A 20858-nucleotide genomic window follows, 5' to 3' on the forward strand; every position below is an offset into this window, starting at 1 on the left:
GTGTGTCACATGGAGCTGTGTGCGTGTGTGTCACACGGAGCTATGTGTGCGTTCCACATGGAGCTGTGGGTGTGTCACATGGAGCTGTGTGCGTGTGTGTCATACGGAGCTGTGTGTGCGTGCAACATGGAGCTGTGTGTGCGTGCAACATGGAGCTGTGCGTGTGTCACATGGAGCTGTGCGTGTGTCACATGGAGCTGTGTGTCTCATGGAGCTGTGTGCGTGTGTGTCACACGGAGCTATGTGTGCGTTCCACATGGAGCTGTGGGTGTGTCACATGGAGCTGTGTGCGTGTGTGTCATACGGAGCTGTGTGTGCGTGCAACATGGAGCTGTGTGTGCGCCACATGGAGCTGTGTGTGTGTGTCACATGGAGGTTTGTGTGCGTGCCACATGGAGCTGTGTGTGCGTGCCACATGGAGCTGTGTGCGCGTGCAACATGGAGCTGTGCGTGTGTCACATGGAGCTGTGCGTGTGTCACATGGAGCTGTGTGTCACATGGAGCTGTGTGCGTGTGTGTCACACGGAGCTATGTGTGCATTCCACATGGAGCTGTGGGTGTGTCACATGGGGCTGTGTGTGTGTCTCGTGGAGCTGTGTATGTGTGTGTCTCATTGAGCGCGCCACATGGAGCTGCGTGCGTGTGTGTCATACGGAGCTGTGTGTGCGTGCCACATGGCGCTGTGGGTGTGTCACATGGAGCTGTGTGTGTGTGTGTCTCATTGAGCGCGCCACATGGAGCTGTGTGCGTGTGTGTCATACGGAGCTGTGTGTGTGTGTGTCTCATTGAGCGCGCCACATGGAGCTGCGTGCGTGTGTGTCATACGGAGCTGTGTGTGTGTGCCACATGGCGCTGTGGGTTTGTCACATGGAGCTGTGTGTGCGTGCCACATGGAGCTGTGGGTGTGTCACATGGAGCTGTGTGTGTGCCACATGGAGCTGTGTGTGTGAAAAGCTGTGTTTGTGGGACTTACCTCGTAGCCTTTCAAAGACGGACCCACTAGTATGATTGGTCTCATGGATGGTACAACATCGTAGGGAGGCACATTCTCTTGCTGCTCAGAGGGATACAGAAAGCCAGAGAAAGTATTAGAACTATTAAATTTAACCCTTAGAATTATCAAGCACAACTAGAGGCCCTCCATCTCATTGAGTTCTGTCGATCCTTGGTACTAGCCCCACTCTTTTGCACCTGTCTTATAGACTTGCCTTTATTAGTATTCATGCAATTCGCTTATCAAAGTTGCAACTGAAGCTGTTTCCATTCCCCTTCCAGGCAGTGCATTGCTGATTAGAGCACCTTCCTGAGGAATAACACTTTCTCATCACTCCCACCCATCCCGCAACCTCACTCTGACTTGACTGTTATAAATCGTTACTTCTGGCTAATGTCCTTTCAGATCGATGAAACAGTTCTCCCCATCTTGGGTCTACCAAACCCCTCACCAGTTTTAAACACCTCTGTTAAATCGCGCCTGAACTTTCTCGGTGCCAAGGAGGACAGTGCCAAATTCCATCCATCAGATTACAAATGTTTACATTTCTAATGACAGAATCGACAGGTTAACAATGTTCCACCAACAGTGAGCGAGAAGCAGTGCATTGCTTTTGCTGAGCACAGGCTAGTTCAAGATGAAGCAGTCTCACACACAGAGAGAAGCATTCCAGCCGGAGTGTTTGCCAAATGCAGAAAGGGTTTGTCAAACCCAATTCCAAAGAGGCAGTGCGGCTTTAAAATGCATTGCTTATTTAAAAAACTGCCTCAAGTCTCAAATACTGATAAATCGTTCTCAATATAAAAGTCAAACCACAGCAATAATTTCATAAACATTTCTGTAAAAGTGTCTCATAAATTATATTGAACTTTGCTTTCTACATTGCAATCACACTTGCTCAGACTCTGAATATCTAGCCAAATATAGCAATATATTATATACAAATAAAGATAAAATATATAAACTAATTGGCAGACTTAGTGTTGGTTTAGTCGAGTCTGCCCCGTGTGGTCCACTGTGTTACATCTGAAGACCAACTGATGAAAATGATCTAGACTGTCTGTCTCTAGTCACTAGAGGCAAACAAGGCTTCGTTCCTCAGCATTCACCATTTATAGACCATCTCATCAGTGCTCATTCTGACAATGACAGGAATTCTCTGTCTGGTGTTTGCCAGTGGAACCTGCCTCCAACTGCAGCTAGGTTTTAGTGACTAGCCTTCGGATTGGATCAGAAGTGTCATTCAAAATTGTTATCGATTTAATTTTGCACAGATCAGAGTGGATAGCAATTTAGAGGCGTTCAATTTAGACCAGATTAATTTAGGATATCTGGTCAGCACAAACGAGTTGGACCAAAGTGTTTGTTACCTTGCTGAGTGGCTATTCTGTCACATGCTGAACACAGGTCTAATCTTGTCATCAAAGATGGGCTCCTTTTACAGATTGTTCAGCTGATAGGACAGCACCACGTCAAACATGGTCCCATCCACACAAGCTGCCCAACTGCCTTGGCCTGGCTTCCTCTCCTTTGACAACAAGAAACAACCCAATTTTAGTGGACCCAGTGCTGACATCAATTGGTGCCACACAGACTGAGCAAGAGACACTCTGGGTCTGAGTGAGTCTGTTCCATGCTGGATCTTGCTTCAGCTGATGGAATGACTATTGAAATGGGCAGCACAGCCCAGCTCACTGATAGCTATTTTATTGAAGAACTTGTGGTGTTTCAGAGATTTAATGAAGTTTCACTCCAGTTATGTTGGGACTTGGTCAGGCCACATGTGGTGCATTACATCTTGGTTTGGCCTTCTTACTGAAGAGGGGACATGTTCACTCAGGGGGGAGAGCAATGCAGACTCACTCAGCTGATTCCTTGAATGAGAGGATTGTGTGATGAGGACGGATGAAGCAGATGTGACCTACATGCCTTTGAATTTCGAAGAATGGGAGATGATTTAATTGGACTACATAAAACTCCCGAGGGTCTTGAGAAGACCAATGTTTCTCCTAATGGGGGAGCTTAGGACTTGAGGTCACTGTGTCTAGGAAAAGGGGCCGACTGTTTATCATAGAGATGAGGTGACATTTATTCACTGAAAGGGTTACGGACCTTTGAAATGTTCTCCCCAGTGGTACCAGATGCTCAGTCGCTAAATTCAATTAGAATTGGAATGAAATGGTATAGGGATAGGGCAGGAACATGTAATTGAGGTAGAATTATTGAACATTAGAACAGGCTCAAAAGGACTGAATGCCCTACATTAACTCCTGTTTCTTATGCAGTTATATTCCGAGCTACCTAAATCTGTTCCTGTTCCTTCTTAAGTCCTTGATACACAAATGAAGTGAAACGGTATGGATTGGTCATACAGGATTATGATCAATCTTCATTCTCAAAAGGCTAATGCTACTTTTGATTTATTAATTCAAACCCTTTTACTGCAACTCGGTCCAAGTGAAATAGACACTTGCATCTACACCATATAAACATTTTACGGTTTTACAAATCAGTACCATTCCCTGCTCCTCTACCCATGTAAAGCTGTTATGTATCTGGCCACGGGGGCTCGAAAGCCTCTTTACCTGTCTCAAGCACACTTCTTTGGCTTTTTGAGTTGATTTTTCTCGCCAACGGATCAGTGAATACTTGGAAAGCTGGGGGATTACAATTCAATTTGTTTTGGGCTCTTGGGCTTTCCAGTTCACAAATAACTTGGCTCTTCCCTTTCCATAGTCCTGGACATTTTAACAAAGTAAGTGGCATAGAGCGTATAACACACACTGTTGTAAATCTGCTGCCGTGGATACGCTGTTGTAGTAGAGTTTCCCATTTTTCCAACAAGATATTCCTTCAACATTTTTGCTATGTCAACCATCACAACAGAAGTACAGATTCTGGCCACTTGAAGGCTTACTCGACCAGGATATTTGCTCAAATCCATTCCCATCATTGACACAGAAACAATTTTATGTTCATCAGTGCCACGGAGAATTTATTGATGGGCACAGAGCCTAAGGTACATTATGCACACACAATTGTGACTTCTTAGTTTAACCTTACACATTTTTAAATAAACAACCCTGACCATGCTCTTTGCAGCAGATGCAAATGCAAGTTATTCCTCTCCAACATGAGCAAATGATGATTATTAATCACAGGACTGGCTGAAGTATGTTTACTTTAACAGCTGTCATTCTAAGAGGCTTCAGGTTCTGAGGCATGTTGTGTCACGGGAAACTGCAACTTCCCCAGTCTGACTCTACACTTCAACGCGAAATACAGAAAGCATAAAATAGACTTACCGATTTCTGCTTCGGCTTTGCTGCTCAAGTGTGCGTGGAAAGACAGCCCAAGAAAAAAATAACAAGGCATGCATGTTATTAACAAGTCTCAGAGACATGGAAGCAGCAAACTGAGTGGGGTATGTGCGCTAGTTCGTGCATCAGGCAGCTGGGTGCACTGACAAGGCGTTACCTTCTTAAAAAATGGGATTCGTTTGGCGTTGGACGGGGGAGTCGTTACACTGCTAACGCTTGTTTTAGGGGACCGATGGTTGGTTTGGGAATCGCTCTCTTCTGCATCTAAGTCAATGGCATCTACATCAAAAGCTAAATTAGACAAGTCCGCATATCCTGGTAAAGGGGAGGAAGCACAGGTTGAAATGCAACTAAGGCTGAGGAAGAAAGGAAATTTCATCAACAGCAGTGAGAAAACGGATTGGAAAAGCAGCCCAACACCAAAGCAGCAGTTTGTGATTAAACAGTCCAGACTTTATTCTTAATTGATACACTGTAGAGAATATGGAACTCACTGCAACATATAAACACGCTCAAGAATAGAAACACTTCTATTCATCTTTGCACAAAGTACTCCTAACCCACGCCAGGTGCAAAACAGAGCTCCCCCTATCCCACTCACCAACATTCTCTAACCTGAACCATAGAATGGGAATTCTCTGAGTGAATGTTTTCATTTCCCATTTAAAACTTTGAGAGATCCCATACTCAGCTGGACTTTTCCACATCAGTTTGTGCTTCAAACTTAGATATAGGACACTCAGCCACCAGCAGTAAGATTACCATTTCCTCAATGTATTTTGTGTGACATTTTTACAAGACAGGTGATAGATGGGGGTCACCATTACATGGGGACTGCACTCAAATTAGTCAAAGTTAACCTTTTTTTGGGGGAGACACAGACACAGTGATAGAGAGCACGACACACACACACAGAATAGAACAGAGATAGGGATAAAGATACAGAGAGAGAGAGAGAGAGAGAGAGAGAGAGCAGCACAGAGAGAGAGAGAGAGAGGGAGGGAGGGAGAGAGAGAAAGAGAGACAGACAGACAGAGACAGAGCACAGCAATACCCTTCTGAGTTGGTACCTATAAAGAGATTACCTCAAGGTCTGGTTTCCATAGAGATGATAGTCAATGGGAGGGAAAGGAAATGAATCTGCTGTGTATGACAGTTGTGACTCCTGCAAGAGAGTGCAAATATTCCACAACAAGTAGTGGGCAGTCTCAGACTCAGACCTGGCAGTGATGCCTTCCATGCTCGAACAGCCCACTGCCCATTTTTAATGAAGTCACCAGTGAACTTCCTGTGCTAGTGTGCACTGATGCTTCCCTTGCAGATGCCTCAGCACCCATCAATCCTTTTCTTGTTACAAAAGACTGGGCTTGCCATCATTGCCAGCAGACACTGAGAAAGATGGATCTCAAACAGCCCCACACTTGCTATCGAAGCCATCTTGTGATTTTCTCTGAAGAAATGCCACCAACATCATCTGGAACTGATTGGACATTGGCAGGACTGCACCCAAGTCCCATTGGTAGGATTCGTGACTGTTGGAGATACCAGTTGCTATTAGTCTTCCCTTAGTTCAGTTTAATGACCACTTTTGCCCAAATTTGAGTCCAGGCAAGAGAAGGCATAGGCAAAATGGGGGAGGTTCCATTTTAATTCATTCACGGGACCTGGGCATTGTCAGCCAGGCCATCATGCATTAAACCTCAGAAGATGTTGATGAGTGAATACAGAGAGAATGTTTCCACACTTTTCCAATCAACTGCATGCATTGGTTATCAGATAGTCACCAAAAAATCCAAGAGGAAATTTACTGGAAACTTCTTCACCTGAGTGGACTCTGCCAAAGCAATGGCACATTGAGATCTGTAGTTACACCGGAGATTAATCCGAATGCACAGTCTTAGCAATTCAGCTGTTGCTGATCCATTGTATTTTTCAGGGAATGGTACCAGAAGGAATTCATGTGTCATGCTGGTGGAGCAGAGGGAGAATTCTTCCTCCTCTTTGGAAAGGCAGGGAATGCAGGAGACCATCCCTTCATTGCTCTTGGATGGAGTTGGGTTGCTTGGCACATTCAAAGGGTTGTTCAAGACAAACCACGCGTGTGTTGGTCTGGCATCTCATATCAGCCAAACTCAGGAAGAACTCACAACTCCAGAGTTAATGTTTCGAGTCCAGTGACCCTTTTGCTGATGGACTCAAAAGGTTAACTCTGCTTTCTCTCTCCACAGACGCTGCCAGATCTGCTGAGTTTCCCCAGCAATTTGCTTCAGACCTTCAGCATCTGGGGCAGCACGGTGGTTCAGCGGCTAACTTTGCTGCCTCACAGTACCAGGGACATGGGTTCGATTCCTGTGTGTGGAGTTTGCACGATCTCCCCATGTCTGCGTGGATGTGCTCTGGTTTCTTCCAACAGTCTAAAGATGTGCAGGTTAGGGGGACTGGCCATGCTAAATTGTGCAGGCTAGGTGGATTAGCCATGGGAAATGTAGGGTGGGTGGGATGCTCTGTGGGGGTTCAGTATGGGTCAACTGGTCTGCTTCCACACTGTAGGGATGCTAAACATCCACAGTTGTTTGTTTCATTTTAAGGATGGAGAATTGCCTTCTCTAAGAGTACATTACTGAACCAGACCGCAAGTTTTACAACAATTGATTATAGTTTCACAGTCACCCATTACTATAAGATTTTTAAAAACATTTAGAGTTATTAATTGAGTCATGCATTGATTGTCCATTGTTAAGGATTGTTTCAGAATTGAACTTCACCCAGCTGTTGTGGTAGGATTTGAGCATTTATCTCCAGACTGGGTTCATGGAATACTAGCCCAGAAGCATTGCAATTATGCTATCATCACCTTTATTGCAAATATAACAGAAAATGAGAGAAACTTTCATTCTCTAAAAGAGAAAGAACTTGCACATTGAAATCATGACTCATTCAACTTAATTCTAACATATCTCTATTCGGTAAATTCATTCCATTTCTTTCCGGATGCTGTTGGATGTGCTGTGTACTTGCACACGTTATCTTTTACTTCACTGGCATTTAAATTTTTCTTTTTTAAAATTAATTTTCATCCCCCTTGACTAAAGCAGATGTTGCATACAGATAAATAGAGTCATAGAGATGTACAGCACGGAAACAGACCCTTCGGTCCAACCCGTCCTTGCTGACCAGATATCCCAACCCAATCTAGTCCCACCTGCCAGCACCCGGCCCATATCCCTCCAAACCCTTCCTATTCATATACCCATCCAAATGTCTCTTAAATGTTGCAATTGTACCAGCCTCCACCACATCCTCTAGCAAATCTTTTCTGAACCCTTTCAAGTTTCACAACATCTTTCCAATAGGAAGGAGACCAGAATTGCACGCAATATTCCAACAGTGGCCTAACCAATGTCCTGTACAGCCGCAACATGACCTCCCAACTCCTGTACTCAATACTCTGACCAATAAAGGAAAGCCTTCTTCACTACCCTATCTAGCTGCGATTCTACTTTCAAGGAGCTATGAACCTGCACTTCAAGGTCTCTTTGTTCAGCAACACTCCCTGGGACCTTACCAAATGTTTTGTGCTTTGCTTTGGGGCTTACACTTTATCTTGAGAATCCAAAGTGCATTGGCTGAAGAGAGAAGCAACCTTGAACCTTGAACAAAGCAAGGTTCAGAACGAGAGAAAAAAAGGATGCTTGACACTTACCAGTTGCAGGAGGTGTGGGTCTCCTGGTTCCTGGAACATCTCCTAAACTAGAACTGGAGTTTCCACCAGATTTGCTAAAGTAAAAGTTTCAAAATGAAAATAAATCAGTGACATTAGAAAGTGCAAATGCCAAGCTAGCTGCTGGGTGGCACCATGGCTTAGTGGTTAGCACAGCTGCCTCACAGCACCAGGAACCCGGGTTCAATCCCAACTTCGGGTGACTGTGCGTGGAGCTTGCACATTCTCCCCGTGTCTAGGTGGGTTTCCTCCGGGTGCTCCGGTTTCCACCCACAGTCTAAACATGGATTAGATGGATCGCCCATATGGAACACGGGGTGGGGGTCTGGATGGGATGCTCCATAGAGGGTTGGTGTAGATGCAATGGGCTGAATAGCCTCCTTTCACAGTGTAGGGACTCTACAGTGCTATGGTCCTCTAAGTTCACCCCATTTGAACTGAAGGTGCAGCCAAGTGCAACCTGAATCCCTAAATCCAAACTAAGAATGAAGCCCAATATAATGTCTGACCCATGTGTTACTGCTTAGTGACTGGCTATGAAGGCACTTTATGGGCAACTGTGAACATAGCTGACAGTAAGGATGTGCAATCAAGTCTTTGTCAGACCTTGAAAGTCGTCCTTGTCTCATCTTCTGCTCCTGTTGCAGCCTGATATTCTCTAACTTTACTGGGCTTGGAATGAATCCGACCTCACATCCTTCTTTCACCAGTCGCCCTATCCACCAGTCGTTGTTGTATTTCTGCGGAAAAAATGAAGAAAAACTTAAATAATCGCTATTTTTCCTTTTCTGCTTCATTGGAAAGTAAAACCATCAAGTTAACGTGGTGCGAAACACATTTGGCAACACTTTGGTCACCGGATGGAGCACGGATAGGGTAAATAGACAAAGTCTTTTCCCTGGGTGGGGGAAGTCCAGAACTAGAGGGTTTAGGGTGAGAGGGGAAAAATTTAAAACAGACCTAAGGGGCAACTTTTTCACACAGAGGGTGGTACGGGTATGGAATGAGCTGCGACAGGAAGTGGTGGAGGCTGGTACAATTACAGCATTTAAAAGGCATTTGGATGGGTATATGAATAGGAAGGGTTTGGAGGGATATGGGCCAAATGCTGGCAAATGGGACCATCTTAAGTTAGGATATCTGTGCAGCGTAGACGAGTTGGACCAAAGGGTCTGTTTCTGTGCTATGCATCTTTATAACTCTATAACTATCTTTTATCCTTTGGCTGTTTCTTACCCACCAGACTGCTTTCTAATCAATGTACTTCATTCCCTCTTCAAACTCACATCCTCAAGCACTAAGTTAAGTTCAGGGAAAATAGCAGATTCATACCTTCGTGTTTCTCAGTCTGAATCATGCTTTGGTTACCCTTATCCTTCTGGATAAGGCCTTACGGAGCTGGTATTGTACTGGAATGGAAGGACACCTGGTTTTGTCACCATCAATGACTCGGTTTTTGACCCCCTGTGTCTGACCAGTGTATTTGTTCTGGTGCATCCTATTCCTGTACCATTTCTAGCTGCGATATTACAACAGTCTCATTACATCTTTGCTGACTATTATTAGTTTTTAATCCTGTTGTGGTTCTGTTCGCCGAGCTGGGAATTTGTGTTGCAGACGTTTCGTCCCCCTGTCTAAGTGACATCCTCGGTGCTTGGGAGCCTCCTGTGAAGCTTTTAATCCTCTTTGACCAATCCTTTTACCCATTTAACAAAAAAGGAGACTAAATCCGCAAATTAGCTTTGACACAGGACAGATTAGGTCTTGCATGGCCCTTTGTCTGTCTGACAGACTGTCAACCTTCCCTTACCCATTCCAGCATGAGGTACTGGTGACCTGTGCTTATCCACTATTCCTGCTAACACCTTCCCACTCCTCACTGGCTTCTGTGAAATCAACATCTGATTAAGAAAAAGCAAAATAAGGCAGATACTGGAGATCTGAAAAAATTTTTAAAAATAAGGAACTTAGCAGGTTAGGCAGCAGACTTTACATCTCAGATTCAATATGAGTTCCAAAGAAGGGTCATATCAGACTCGAAACAGTAAAGCTTTCTCTGTCCACACTTGCTGCCAGACGTGCAGAATTTCTCCAGCACATTCTGCTTTGACATCTTGTTAACCTTGCTCTCCTCAATGTAAAATTTGTTTCCTCTTGACCACACCTGAAACATTTCCCTGAGTTACTTGCCCCTAAAATGACTTACTTCGATGCAGAAGGTCACAGTAACTACCCATGCACAAGTGTTTGCACAAACTGCAATGATACATTAATAAGAGTGGAATACTTACTTCTTTGATGTGTAGAAAGTCTTTGGACTCGAAGGAAATGGCCATGCCTTGCACAGGGACTTCATCGTTCTGGGTGGGATTGTAGCCAACATTTGTCCGAACAGCAAATGCAACAGGCTTGGTCTAAAATAAAATGGGATTCAGTGAAAGATGCTGCGGTGATGCTCTGTGACGAGTCAATGAACACATAAAATACCCTGTTAAAGAACAATCAACATTTGGGACATAATCGCAGTTCATGTTAACAGTGACAGAGCAGGAGTTCACATCCACAATCACATGTTCTTGATCTTATTGTTATTATTTGTACCACTTCCAAGTGAAGGCCAAATTATAAAAGGCAACAGTTTGGTACCAACTTTTGGCAGGTTGTATTGTGTTCCTGCACACACTAACAATTGGGAGCGTACGGACTTATTGCTCAGAAACAGCAAATGGAAGGACAAGACTCTAATCCTATCAGTTTGGTTTGAATTCAATCCCAATTCCATGTGATTAATGTAACCAGCTACACTATCCAGTCCTCAGTCAAATACAACAGCTTGTTATCCTACCATCTGGGACTGAATCCAAGCTCAGATCTCAGCGGAATGTCAACATTCAGTGCATCAAGCAAAGACCGTAAGGTAGACACTGGTAGATTAAAATGTTACATGAACAACTACAAAGCAATCAAGAGTTTAATAAAGGAATGGCAGTCTGCACTCTGTCCTTGATGCATAACAGTTCTTGTAGTTGATCTGTACAAATGGCTCCATCTCACAAACCAAGGTCCAAGCCTCTCATCTTTGCATAACACCATTAGCTATCCCCTTCCCATTTATCTCTCAACCCCCTTGAGCAGCCTCCCCACATTCCTGATGAAGACCTATGCTTGAAACATTAACTGCCCTGCTCCTCGGATGCTGCCTGACCTGCTGTGCTTTTCCAGTGCCACACTGTTTGACTCTGATCTCCAGAATCTGTTCTCCTCACTCCCGCCTACCATTAGCCATTGACTAAATTAGTCCAGTGTAACAGTTTGTCATTGGTTTCAGCAACACTGCACCTGTCTCAAACTTCATGAGAAAATGTCAGCTTACATCTCAGAGTCTATCAAGGACTTACATCAATCCCCTCATGAGATGGCTCGAATTCACTTTGGGCATTCAGTATTCTTCATGTGAGACTCTTTCAGCTGTTAGCATCCCGAAATCAATCATTGCTGCTTCTGACAATATTTGTCTTGCTGTTGAAAGTGGTGAGTGCCACCACAGCTAGGGAATGGGCTTTCCCACTTCAGGTTCTGCATCCACAGTTGGTTTTGGTTCCTCCAGCTTAAAGCCCATCAACGTTCACGGGAGCGCACTGATCCTTGGGTCTCTGAGCCAATTCATACTCAGTGAGAGAAATGATGAGGTTATCCGTCACGCTGAGCGTAGAGACGACCCTCCAGAAAATGCCACTGGGTTTGACGGGCTGTGTCTCTCACACGAAATGGATTCAACCAGCTAAGAAAATCAAATAATGCGGCCGAATAATGTGAACATCAATGAATTTAGGCTCCAGGTCATTCTGCTATTCTAACCTTGTCTTCCACAGCATCTTACAACACTGAGAACAACCGCTACAGGGTCATTAATGGCGAAAAACACCTCAAGGCTCCATGCAGAAACACAGTCAAGCTGGTAAGTCAAATTGGGTTCCAAAGACAGCGAGTTATGTAAGCCTGACTTAGCAACTGAATTAATTAGCTTGAATCATCATTGTAGAATTATGCACTACTTATGACTGCAGACCTCAGGGTGTAGTTTGCACTGTGTTCCTACAGTCAGACAAATCCTCCTTGGGACTACAAGCCTTTCTTAGAGCAGGGCTTAGAGTCAGGATCCCGAGTGAGGTCACAAGCTGATGTTTTGGGGATGTGAGCTCAGAGGCAGCAAGAACCACCATGTAACTCTGCCCACCCCCCACCTCAGAGTTCTACTGTGCCCCACACCTTCTGCTTTATGAAACCCCAATGTCCCTGCCCCGCTCACCCAGTCCTCAGAGAACTTGTGGTAATAGTCAAGCTTCATATTGGGTTCCCAATGGTAAAAAGACTGGGAAGCACTGCATGGCGAGGCTGGTGAGGGAGTGCCAGCGTTCTTACCTTTGCCTTCTCAAGTTGTGCCAAAGCCTGTTGCTCAGCTTCCTTGCGTAGCGCTTCCCTGTCCTCCTCTAGAGAGATGTCAGAGTCCGATGGACGGCTGGTGTAGGAGTCAGCTGAACCCTGAGCAGAAAGGCAGGGAAAAGGTAGGAAATATTTGTTCAAATGTGACACCAAGTTCAAACATTAAATGTGCAATCATCCTTTAAGTAAACCTTCAATGTTGATACTTTTCATATTTTAAAAATATGATGTCCATACTTTAATCATTTTGCCTTTAAAACATGCCACTTAATCCAAGGGATCAAGTTTCGTTTCTGCGGAAGTACTCAGGAAGGTGATTTGAAGGGGAAATAATTGTTTAGTTTGGTCCGGGAGAGAGATCCAATCTCTTTGACTTGCCCCTTTGAACAAAGCACTGGGCCCTAGTGAAACAGTTAATGAATGGGCACTTAAGGACCTCAACACAATCTGGCCAATCAGCTACCTTCCTGGCAGGTTTGCCAATGGGGAAACTAGGGTAACCTACTGTCAGTTTGGGGCAGGGGTAGGGGATCCATTCACCCAAATTTATTGGTGGGTCGACTGCCTTCTGACAGCTACAGGCCATGGCTGCTACCAAGTCAAACATTCTGGACAAATGGAGCACCCCCTCCTGCCCCAACCTGACAGCAGGTTACCCCAGTTTGGTTTCAGAGGGCAGTTAGAGGGAAGGGATGTTGCTACAGGCACCGCTGATGCAAAAGCTGTCAGCGGACTCTTCATAATTCACACATGGTTGATAATTGCTGAATGATGTTTGAGAAGTTATTGAGAAATAATCTTGAGTTGACTTATTGGGGTATTTCATATATGAGGTAAAGTCGCTATCATCCTCGAAAACCTTAAGGCTGCACTCTGTTATGGGCCAGGCCAGACCCCCTCCAAATATTTCAAGAAAGTAGCCCAGACCCTAACTTTGCTAGTTGTTTTAAGTAGGTGTTAAGCAGATATTCCGGCAGTGAGACAGCTGGTCAAGCCAATTAGTTTTAAACACAACCACATTTATTGACAAGATTACTGAACGAAACACAAACAAAAGAAAACAGAATATATAATAACGTAAATATCCAAAAACCCAACGGATCATCCCAACTTAATGATGCTGTTCCCAATACGTGCAACAATCCCCATCAACACTCCTAGGCACAAAATGTCAAATCAAACCCAGGGTCTTACAGGAGAGAGAGAGAGAGAGAGAGAGAGAGAGAGAGAGAGAGAGAGAGAGAAAGAGAGAGAGAGAGAGAAAGAGAGAGAGATTCAGCCTGGAACACCTTCTTCCATGCAGCTGTTTCTTGGAACAGCAGCCTGCTAAAACCAAACCAAACAGGGCTAAGCTGGGCTGGGAGAACTGGTCACTCCCCTTTCATTGCACAATTGTTTTTAAACTTGAAAGCCTTTTGGCTGAGGGAGTGTCTGTTAGTTTTAATCAAAACGGCCCTAAAACCCTTCAAACCTAGACCTTTCGGAATTTCTACTTGTACAACTTCTCTAGAAAAAAAAACACCAAGGACAACATAACCATGTTAAAGGAGCAGCATGGTCACATCTCTCAGCAGAGAGAGATGTCTGGTGGTGGTTTAACCTGAGGGTCACCACAATCAGGGGAGGGCAGAAGTTGAGAGAGGGAATCCTTCATGATCACCTCAGTTGGTACAGGAATTGGATCTATGTTGTTGGCTTCACTCTTTAGCTCAGCCATCCTTACCTCATGCCATACACTGGACAGATAGCAATAAGAATCATAAAATTATCCAGAAGAGAATGAATGGTTGAATTGGTCCCACAACCGGGCTCATTGTCAAAGTCTGTAATATATCTCCCCTTTTCTATATCGATTCATTTCTTAAGGCGAGGTATGTTTGCCATGCATGGGGTGGGGACATTGCTGACAAAGCCTGCGTTTCTAATTACAGGGGGCCAATTAAGAGTCAAGCACATCGCTGGAGTCACGTGTAGGCCAGACCAGGTCATACAGATGTACAGCACAGAAACAGACCCTTTGGTCCAACTCGTCTACGCTGACCAGATATCTCAACTTAATCTAGCTCCATTTGCCAGCACTTGACCCATATCCCTCCAAACCCTTCCTATTCATATACCCATCCAGATGCCTTTTAAGTGTTGCAATTGTACCAGCCTCCACCACATCCTCTGGCAGCTCATTCCATACACGTACCACTGTCTGCGTGAAAAAGTTGCCCCTTAGGTCTGTTTTTATCTTTCCCCTCTCACCCTAAACCTATGCCCTCTAGTTCTGGACTCCCCCACCCCAGGGAAAAGACTTTGTCTATTTATCCTATCCATGTCCCTCATAATTTTGTAAACCTCTATAAGGTCACCCCTCAGCCTCCGATACTCAAGAAAAAACAGTCCCAGCATGTTCAACCTCTCTCTATAACTCAAATCCTCCAACACTGGCAACATCCTTGTTTTCTGAACCCTTTCAAGTTTCACAACATCCTTCCGATAAGAAGGAGACCAGAACTGCACGCAATATTCCAAAAGTAGCCGCAACATGACCTCCCAACTCCTGTACTCCATACTCTGACAAATAAAGGAAAGCACACCAAATGCCTTCTTCACTATCCTATCTGCGACTCCACTTACAAGGAGCTATGAACCTGCACTCCAAGGTCTCTTTGTTCAGCAACACTTCCGAGGACTTTACTATTAAGCATACAAGTCCTGCCCTGATTTGCTTTCCCACAATGCAATACCTCACATTTATCTAAATTATCCATCTGCCACTCCTCAGCCCAATGGCCCATCTGATCAAGATCCCATTGTATTCTGAGGTAACCTTCCACTACACCTCCAATTTTGGTGTCATCCGCAAACTGATTAACTGTACCTCCTATGTTCATATCCAAATCATTGATAAAAATGACGAAAAGTAGTGGACCCCAGCACTGATCCTTGTGACACTCCACTGGTCACAGGCCTCCAGTCTGAAAAACAACCATCCACCATCACCCTCTATCGTCTACCTTTGAGCCAGTTCTGTATCCAAATGACTAGTTCTCCCTGTATTCTGTGAGATCTAACTTTGCCAACCCGTCTCCCATGGGGAACCTTGTCGAATGCCTTACTCAAGTCCGTATAGATCATGTCCACTGCTCTGCCCTCATTAATCCTCTTTGTTACTTCTTCAAGAAACTCAATCAAGTTCGTAAGACATGATTTCCCACACTCAAAGCCATGTTGACCATCTCTAATCAGCCCTTGCCTTTCCAAATATGTGTAAATCCTGTCCCTCAAGATTCTCTCCAACAACTTGCCCATCACTGACATCAAGCTCACTGGTCTTAAGTTCTCTGGCTTGTCCTTACCACCTTTCTTAAATAGGGGTACCACATTAGCCAACTGGTCTTCCTGCACCTCACCTGTGATTATCGATGATACCAATATCTCAGCAAAAGACCCAGCAATCACTTCCCTAGCTTCCCACAGAGTTCAAGGGTACACTTGATCAGGTCCTGGGGATTCATCCACCTTTATGCATTCCAAGACATCCAGCATTTCCTCCTTTGTAATATGGATATTTTTCAAGATGTCACCATCTATTTCCCCACATTCTATATCTTCCATGTCATTTTCCACAGTAAACACTGATGCAAATTGCTCGTTTAGTATCTCCCCCAACTCCTGCGGCTCCACACAAAGGCCGCCTTGCTGATCTTTGAGGGGCCCTATTCTCTCCCTAGTTACCCTTTTGTCCTTAATGTATTTGTAAAAACCCTTTGGATTCTCCTTAATTCTATTTGCCAAAGCTATCTCATGTCCCCTTTTTGCCCTCCTGATTTCCCTCCTACTGCTTTTATTCTCTAAGGATTTACTCAATCTCTGCTGTCTATACCTGACATATGCTTCCTTCTTTTTCTTAACCAAACCCTCAATTTCTTTAGTCATCCAGCATTCCCTATACCTACCAGCCTTCCCTTTCACCCTGACAGGAATATGCATTCTCTGGTCTCTCATTATCTCATTTCTGAAGGCCTTCCCATTTTCCCGCTGTCCCTTCACCTGTGAACATCTGCCCCCAAACAGCTTTTGAAAGTTTTTGCCTAATACCGTCAAAATTGGCTTCCTCCAATTTAGAACTTCAACTTTTAGATCTGGTCTATCCTTTTTCATCACTAATTTAAAACAAATAAAATTATGGTCTCTGGCCCCAAAGTGCTCCCCCACTGACATCTCAGTCAACTGCCCTGCCTTATTTTAAGTTTTGCACCTTCTCTAGTAGGTACACCCACATACTGAATCAGAAAATTTTCTTGTACACAACTTAACAAATTCCTCTCCATCTAAACCCTTGACATTATGGCAGTCTCAGTGTATGTTTGGAAAGTTAAAATCCCCTACCATAACCACCCTATCGTTCTTACAGATAACTGAGATCTCCTTACAAATTTGTTTCTCAATTTCCCTCTGACTATTGGGGGGTCTATAATACAATCCTTATAAGGTGATCATCCCTTTCCGCTTTCTCAGTTCCACCCAAATAACTTCCCTGGATGTATTTCCAGGAATATCCTCCCTCAGCACAGCTGTAATGCTATCCCTTATCAAAAATGCCACTCCCCCTCCTCTCTTGCCTCCCTTTCTATCCTTCCTGTAGCATTTGTATCCTGGAACATTAAGCGGCCAGTCCTGCCCATCCCTGAGCCATGTTTCTGTAGTTGCTATGATATCCCAGTCCCATGTTCCAAACCATGCCCTGAATTCATCTGCCTTCCCTGTTAGGCCTCTTGCATTGAAACAAATGCAGTTTAATTTATCAGTCCTAACTTGTTCTCTCCCTGCCCTGACTGTTTGACTCACTTCTGTTCTCAACTGTACCAGTCTCAGATTGATCTCTTTCCTCATTATCTCCCTGGGTCCCACCCCCCCACCTTACTAGTTTATGAGCAGTTCTAGCAAATTTCCCTGCCAGTATATTATTCTCCCTTCAGAATCTCATCCTTTTCCCTTCCTATGCTGCTGGTTCCAATGTGGACAATGACCTCCGCTGGGCCCTCTCCCCCTTGAGAACATTCTGCACCCTCTCTCAGACATCCTTGATCCTGGCACCAGGGTAAGAATGGAAAATTACCTTCTCTATAGAACATTAGTAAACCAGATGGATTTTTACAACAATGATAATTCCAAGGTCACCATCACTGAGACGATCTTTCATTGCAGATTTATTAAACAAATCAAAACAGTACCAGCTGCTGTGGGAGGATTTGAAATCGCGCTCTCACAGCATTTGACTGTACCTCTGGGTTCCCAGGCAGTGACGTTAGCACTAATGAAATGAAATTACTGAACTGGCTTACGGCTGTCCTTTTCCAATGAAGAATACAGAAAAGGAGTGGTTAGGATTCAAACGCCTGTTAAAAGGGGATTTAGGGAGGGATCCTGACTCTGGGAGAATGAGCTGCCCACTCTAATGACACTGTATTGCCAGCTGCCAGGGCTAACAACTTGATACACAGCAGAATGTGGACAGGTTTGATTTAAATCAGCTCCAATCACAGTTCATTTCTCTGTAATTCTGCACTTGGGATTTTCATCAGAGGCGTGGACTCACAGGTTGCTGTCCTGCCACAAGGGATTCAATTTGTTTTTTTAGCTCTTGCTTCTGCTAGAGTTCTTGTCTTCAATGCTTCGCTTTTTTACGTTTGATACAACGAAAGGGGGGTGGAGGGGAGGGGGGGGGGTTGGTGGGGGGGGATGCAATTCGAACTTCCTCTGCCTCAAGGAAACCCGACAGAACAGGAACAGGCAGATAGAGGCGTGCAGGTGGATAGGGAAGGGGTGACCACTGGACAGTCCCAGACAACCAGGCAGGAGTCATCAAGATGTGCAGCATGGAAACAGACCCTTCGGTCTGACTCATCCATGCTGACTAAATTAATCTAGTCCCACTTGCCAGCACTTGGTCCGTATTCCTCCAAACCGTTCCTATTCATGTTCCCATCCGGAAGTCTTTTAAATGCTGTAATTGTACCAGTTCGTCCCATACACACACCACCCTTTGCTTAAAAAGGTTGCCCCTTAGGTACCTTTTAAATCTTTCTCCTCTCATCCTAAACCTATTGCCCTCTAGTTCTGGACTCCCTAACTCAGGGAAAAGACCTTGTCTATTTACTCTATCCATGCCCCTCATGATTTTGTTTAAAAACATTGCTGGAAAAGTTCAGCTGGTCTGGCAGCATCTGTGCAGAGAAATCAGAGTTAACATTTCAGATCCGATGTCCCTTCCACAGGAACGTTAACTCTGATTTCTCTGCACAGATGCTGCCAGACCTGCTGAGTGCTCCCAGCAATTTCTGACTGAAGGCATCCGCAGCTCTTTTGGTTTCTGTTCAGAAATCCTTCGAGACATTTTCCATTCTGGATCCAGGTGAAGAATGCAGCAGTGGCATTAGGGGTGATGCAGCTAGTGTGAGGGGCTGGGCCGACCAGCAATAATGGTAGGGGAGATCTTAAGGAGGGGAACGGAGAAGAGACTGCACGGCCGCAGATGTGACTCCAAGATGACGTGCTGTTTCCCTGGTGCTGGGTATCACACGTTCTGGATTCTCTTCTGGGACAGGGTGAACAGCAGCTTGTGTGTGGGGTCCCATTGGTACCAAAGATATAGTAGGAAAGGGAGGGGTGGTCAGAATTTAGGAGCTCGATAGAAAATTAGCAAGAAGATCCTAAATAGTAAAACAAAAATCTCCAGGTTACTCCCAATGTCACACTCGAGCGAGTACAGAAATATGAAGATAAGACAGATGAATACACGGCTGAAAAGACAGCACAGGAGGGAGGATTTTAGATTCCTTGGGTACTGAGCTAGCTCTGGGGTAGACGGCATATGTACAAGTTGGATAGTTTATGGTGGCTCAGTGGTTAGCACTGCTGCCTCACAGCACCAGGGTCCCAGGTTCGATTCCAGCCTCGGGTGACTGTCTGTGTGGAGTTTGCACATTCTCCCCGTGTCTGCATGGGTTTCCTCCCACAGCCCAAAGATGTGCAGGTCGGGTGAATTGGCCATGCTAAATTGTCCACAGTGTTAGGTGCATTAGTCAGAGGGAAATGGGTCTGGGTGGGTTATTCTTCAGAGGGTCGGTGTGGACTGGTTGGGCCGAAGGGCCTGTTTCCACACTGTAAGCAATCTAATCAATCTAATCTTTACACTTGAACAGAGCTGGGATGGAGGTCTTTACTGGGGAGGGTCTAAACTGAAATTGGCATTGGTGCAGATACTAGGAGAGAACATCAGATAGGAATAGGAGGATTCACAAAACGCTGGGAGAGACTGGTCATACCAGAATAGTGAACGGTAAGTTAATAGGTGGAGTCAGAATAAAGGGAGGATTTAAAACTGGGGGTAGGGTGAAGATCTACAAATGGGCAGATTATACTCAGTAAGACTGGTGAGTTAGAATATTGAACAATACAGTATAATACAGGCCCTTTGGCCCTCAATGTTGCGCCGACCTGTGGAACCAATCTGAAGCCCATCCAACCGACACTATTCCATTATCATCCATATGTTTATCCAATGACCATTTAAATGCCCTTAGAGTTGTTGCAGGCAGTGAGTTTCACACCCTTACTACTCTCTGAGTAAAGAAATTATCTCTGTCATCTGTCCTATATCTATTACCCCTCAATTTAAAGCTATGTCCCCTCATGCTCACCATCACCATCCGAGGGAAAAGGCTCTCCCTGTCCACCCTGTCTAACCCTCTAATTATCTTATATGTCTCAATTAAGTCACCTCTCAACCTTCTTCTCTCTAACGAAAACAGCCTTAAGTCCCTCAGCCTTTCCTCATAAAACCTTCCCTCCATACCAGGCAACATTCTAGTAAATCTCCTTTAAACCCTTTATAAAGCTTCCAAAGCTTTCCAAAGTGACCAGAACTGTACACAATACACCAAGAACACCAGAGTTTTGTACAGCTGCAGCATGACCTCGTGGCTCTGAAGCTCAATCCCTCTACCAATAAAAGCTAACACACCGTATGCCTCCTTAACAACCCGAATACACCTGGGTGGCAACTTGCAGGAATCTTATAGTTACAGGCACAGATTGCCATGTGAAATTATGATGTTGTGGCTGGAACACAAGCCTGGTCCAAGGAACAGCAGGATGTGGTGTTAAATATTCCCGGGGAGTAGGTGCTCAGCAAAGATAGCAAAGGGAGGGAAAAAGGAAGGCTAGTGGCATTGGTTAAGGGAGGGCATTTTAGTGCAGGAGAAAGAGAATGTCAAAGGATAAAAAGACACAATCAATTCAGCTCCAGTTAAGGAGCAAAAAATAGATGCAATTACATTGCTCAGTGTGGTCTATCGACCACCAGTTGAGAGGAAGGATGTATCAG

The 20858-nt window shown here is 44.7% G+C and overlaps 1 protein-coding gene across 7 annotated transcripts in view; it reads right to left on the bottom strand.

The window, feature by feature from the left end:
• The window catches only part of cacnb1 (calcium channel, voltage-dependent, beta 1 subunit), a 272320-nt gene that overhangs the window by 62073 nt on the left and 189389 nt on the right, over positions 1-20858 (bottom strand). For 4 of the 7 annotated variants that reach the window (XM_043674847.1, XM_043674846.1, XM_043674848.1 and 1 more), the window contains 6 exons: positions 12458-12577; positions 10327-10449; positions 8642-8775; positions 8018-8091; positions 4472-4629; positions 974-1054 (listed from right to left, as the gene is read on the bottom strand). In XM_043674847.1, the coding sequence (XP_043530782.1) occupies positions 974-1054; positions 4472-4629; positions 8018-8091; positions 8642-8775; positions 10327-10449; positions 12458-12577 (690 nt within the window). Of the gene's footprint in view, positions 1-973; positions 1055-4299; positions 4323-4471; positions 4630-8017; positions 8092-8641; positions 8776-10326; positions 10450-12457; positions 12578-20858 lie in introns of all 7 variants that reach the window. The other 3 variants (XM_043674852.1, XM_043674851.1, XM_043674850.1) reach the window with 2 other exon arrangements.

The sequence above is a fragment of the Chiloscyllium plagiosum genome, chromosome 33 (genome assembly GCF_004010195.1).
Source record: "Chiloscyllium plagiosum isolate BGI_BamShark_2017 chromosome 33, ASM401019v2, whole genome shotgun sequence".
NCBI classification, from domain to species: Eukaryota; Metazoa; Chordata; class Chondrichthyes; order Orectolobiformes; family Hemiscylliidae; genus Chiloscyllium; species Chiloscyllium plagiosum.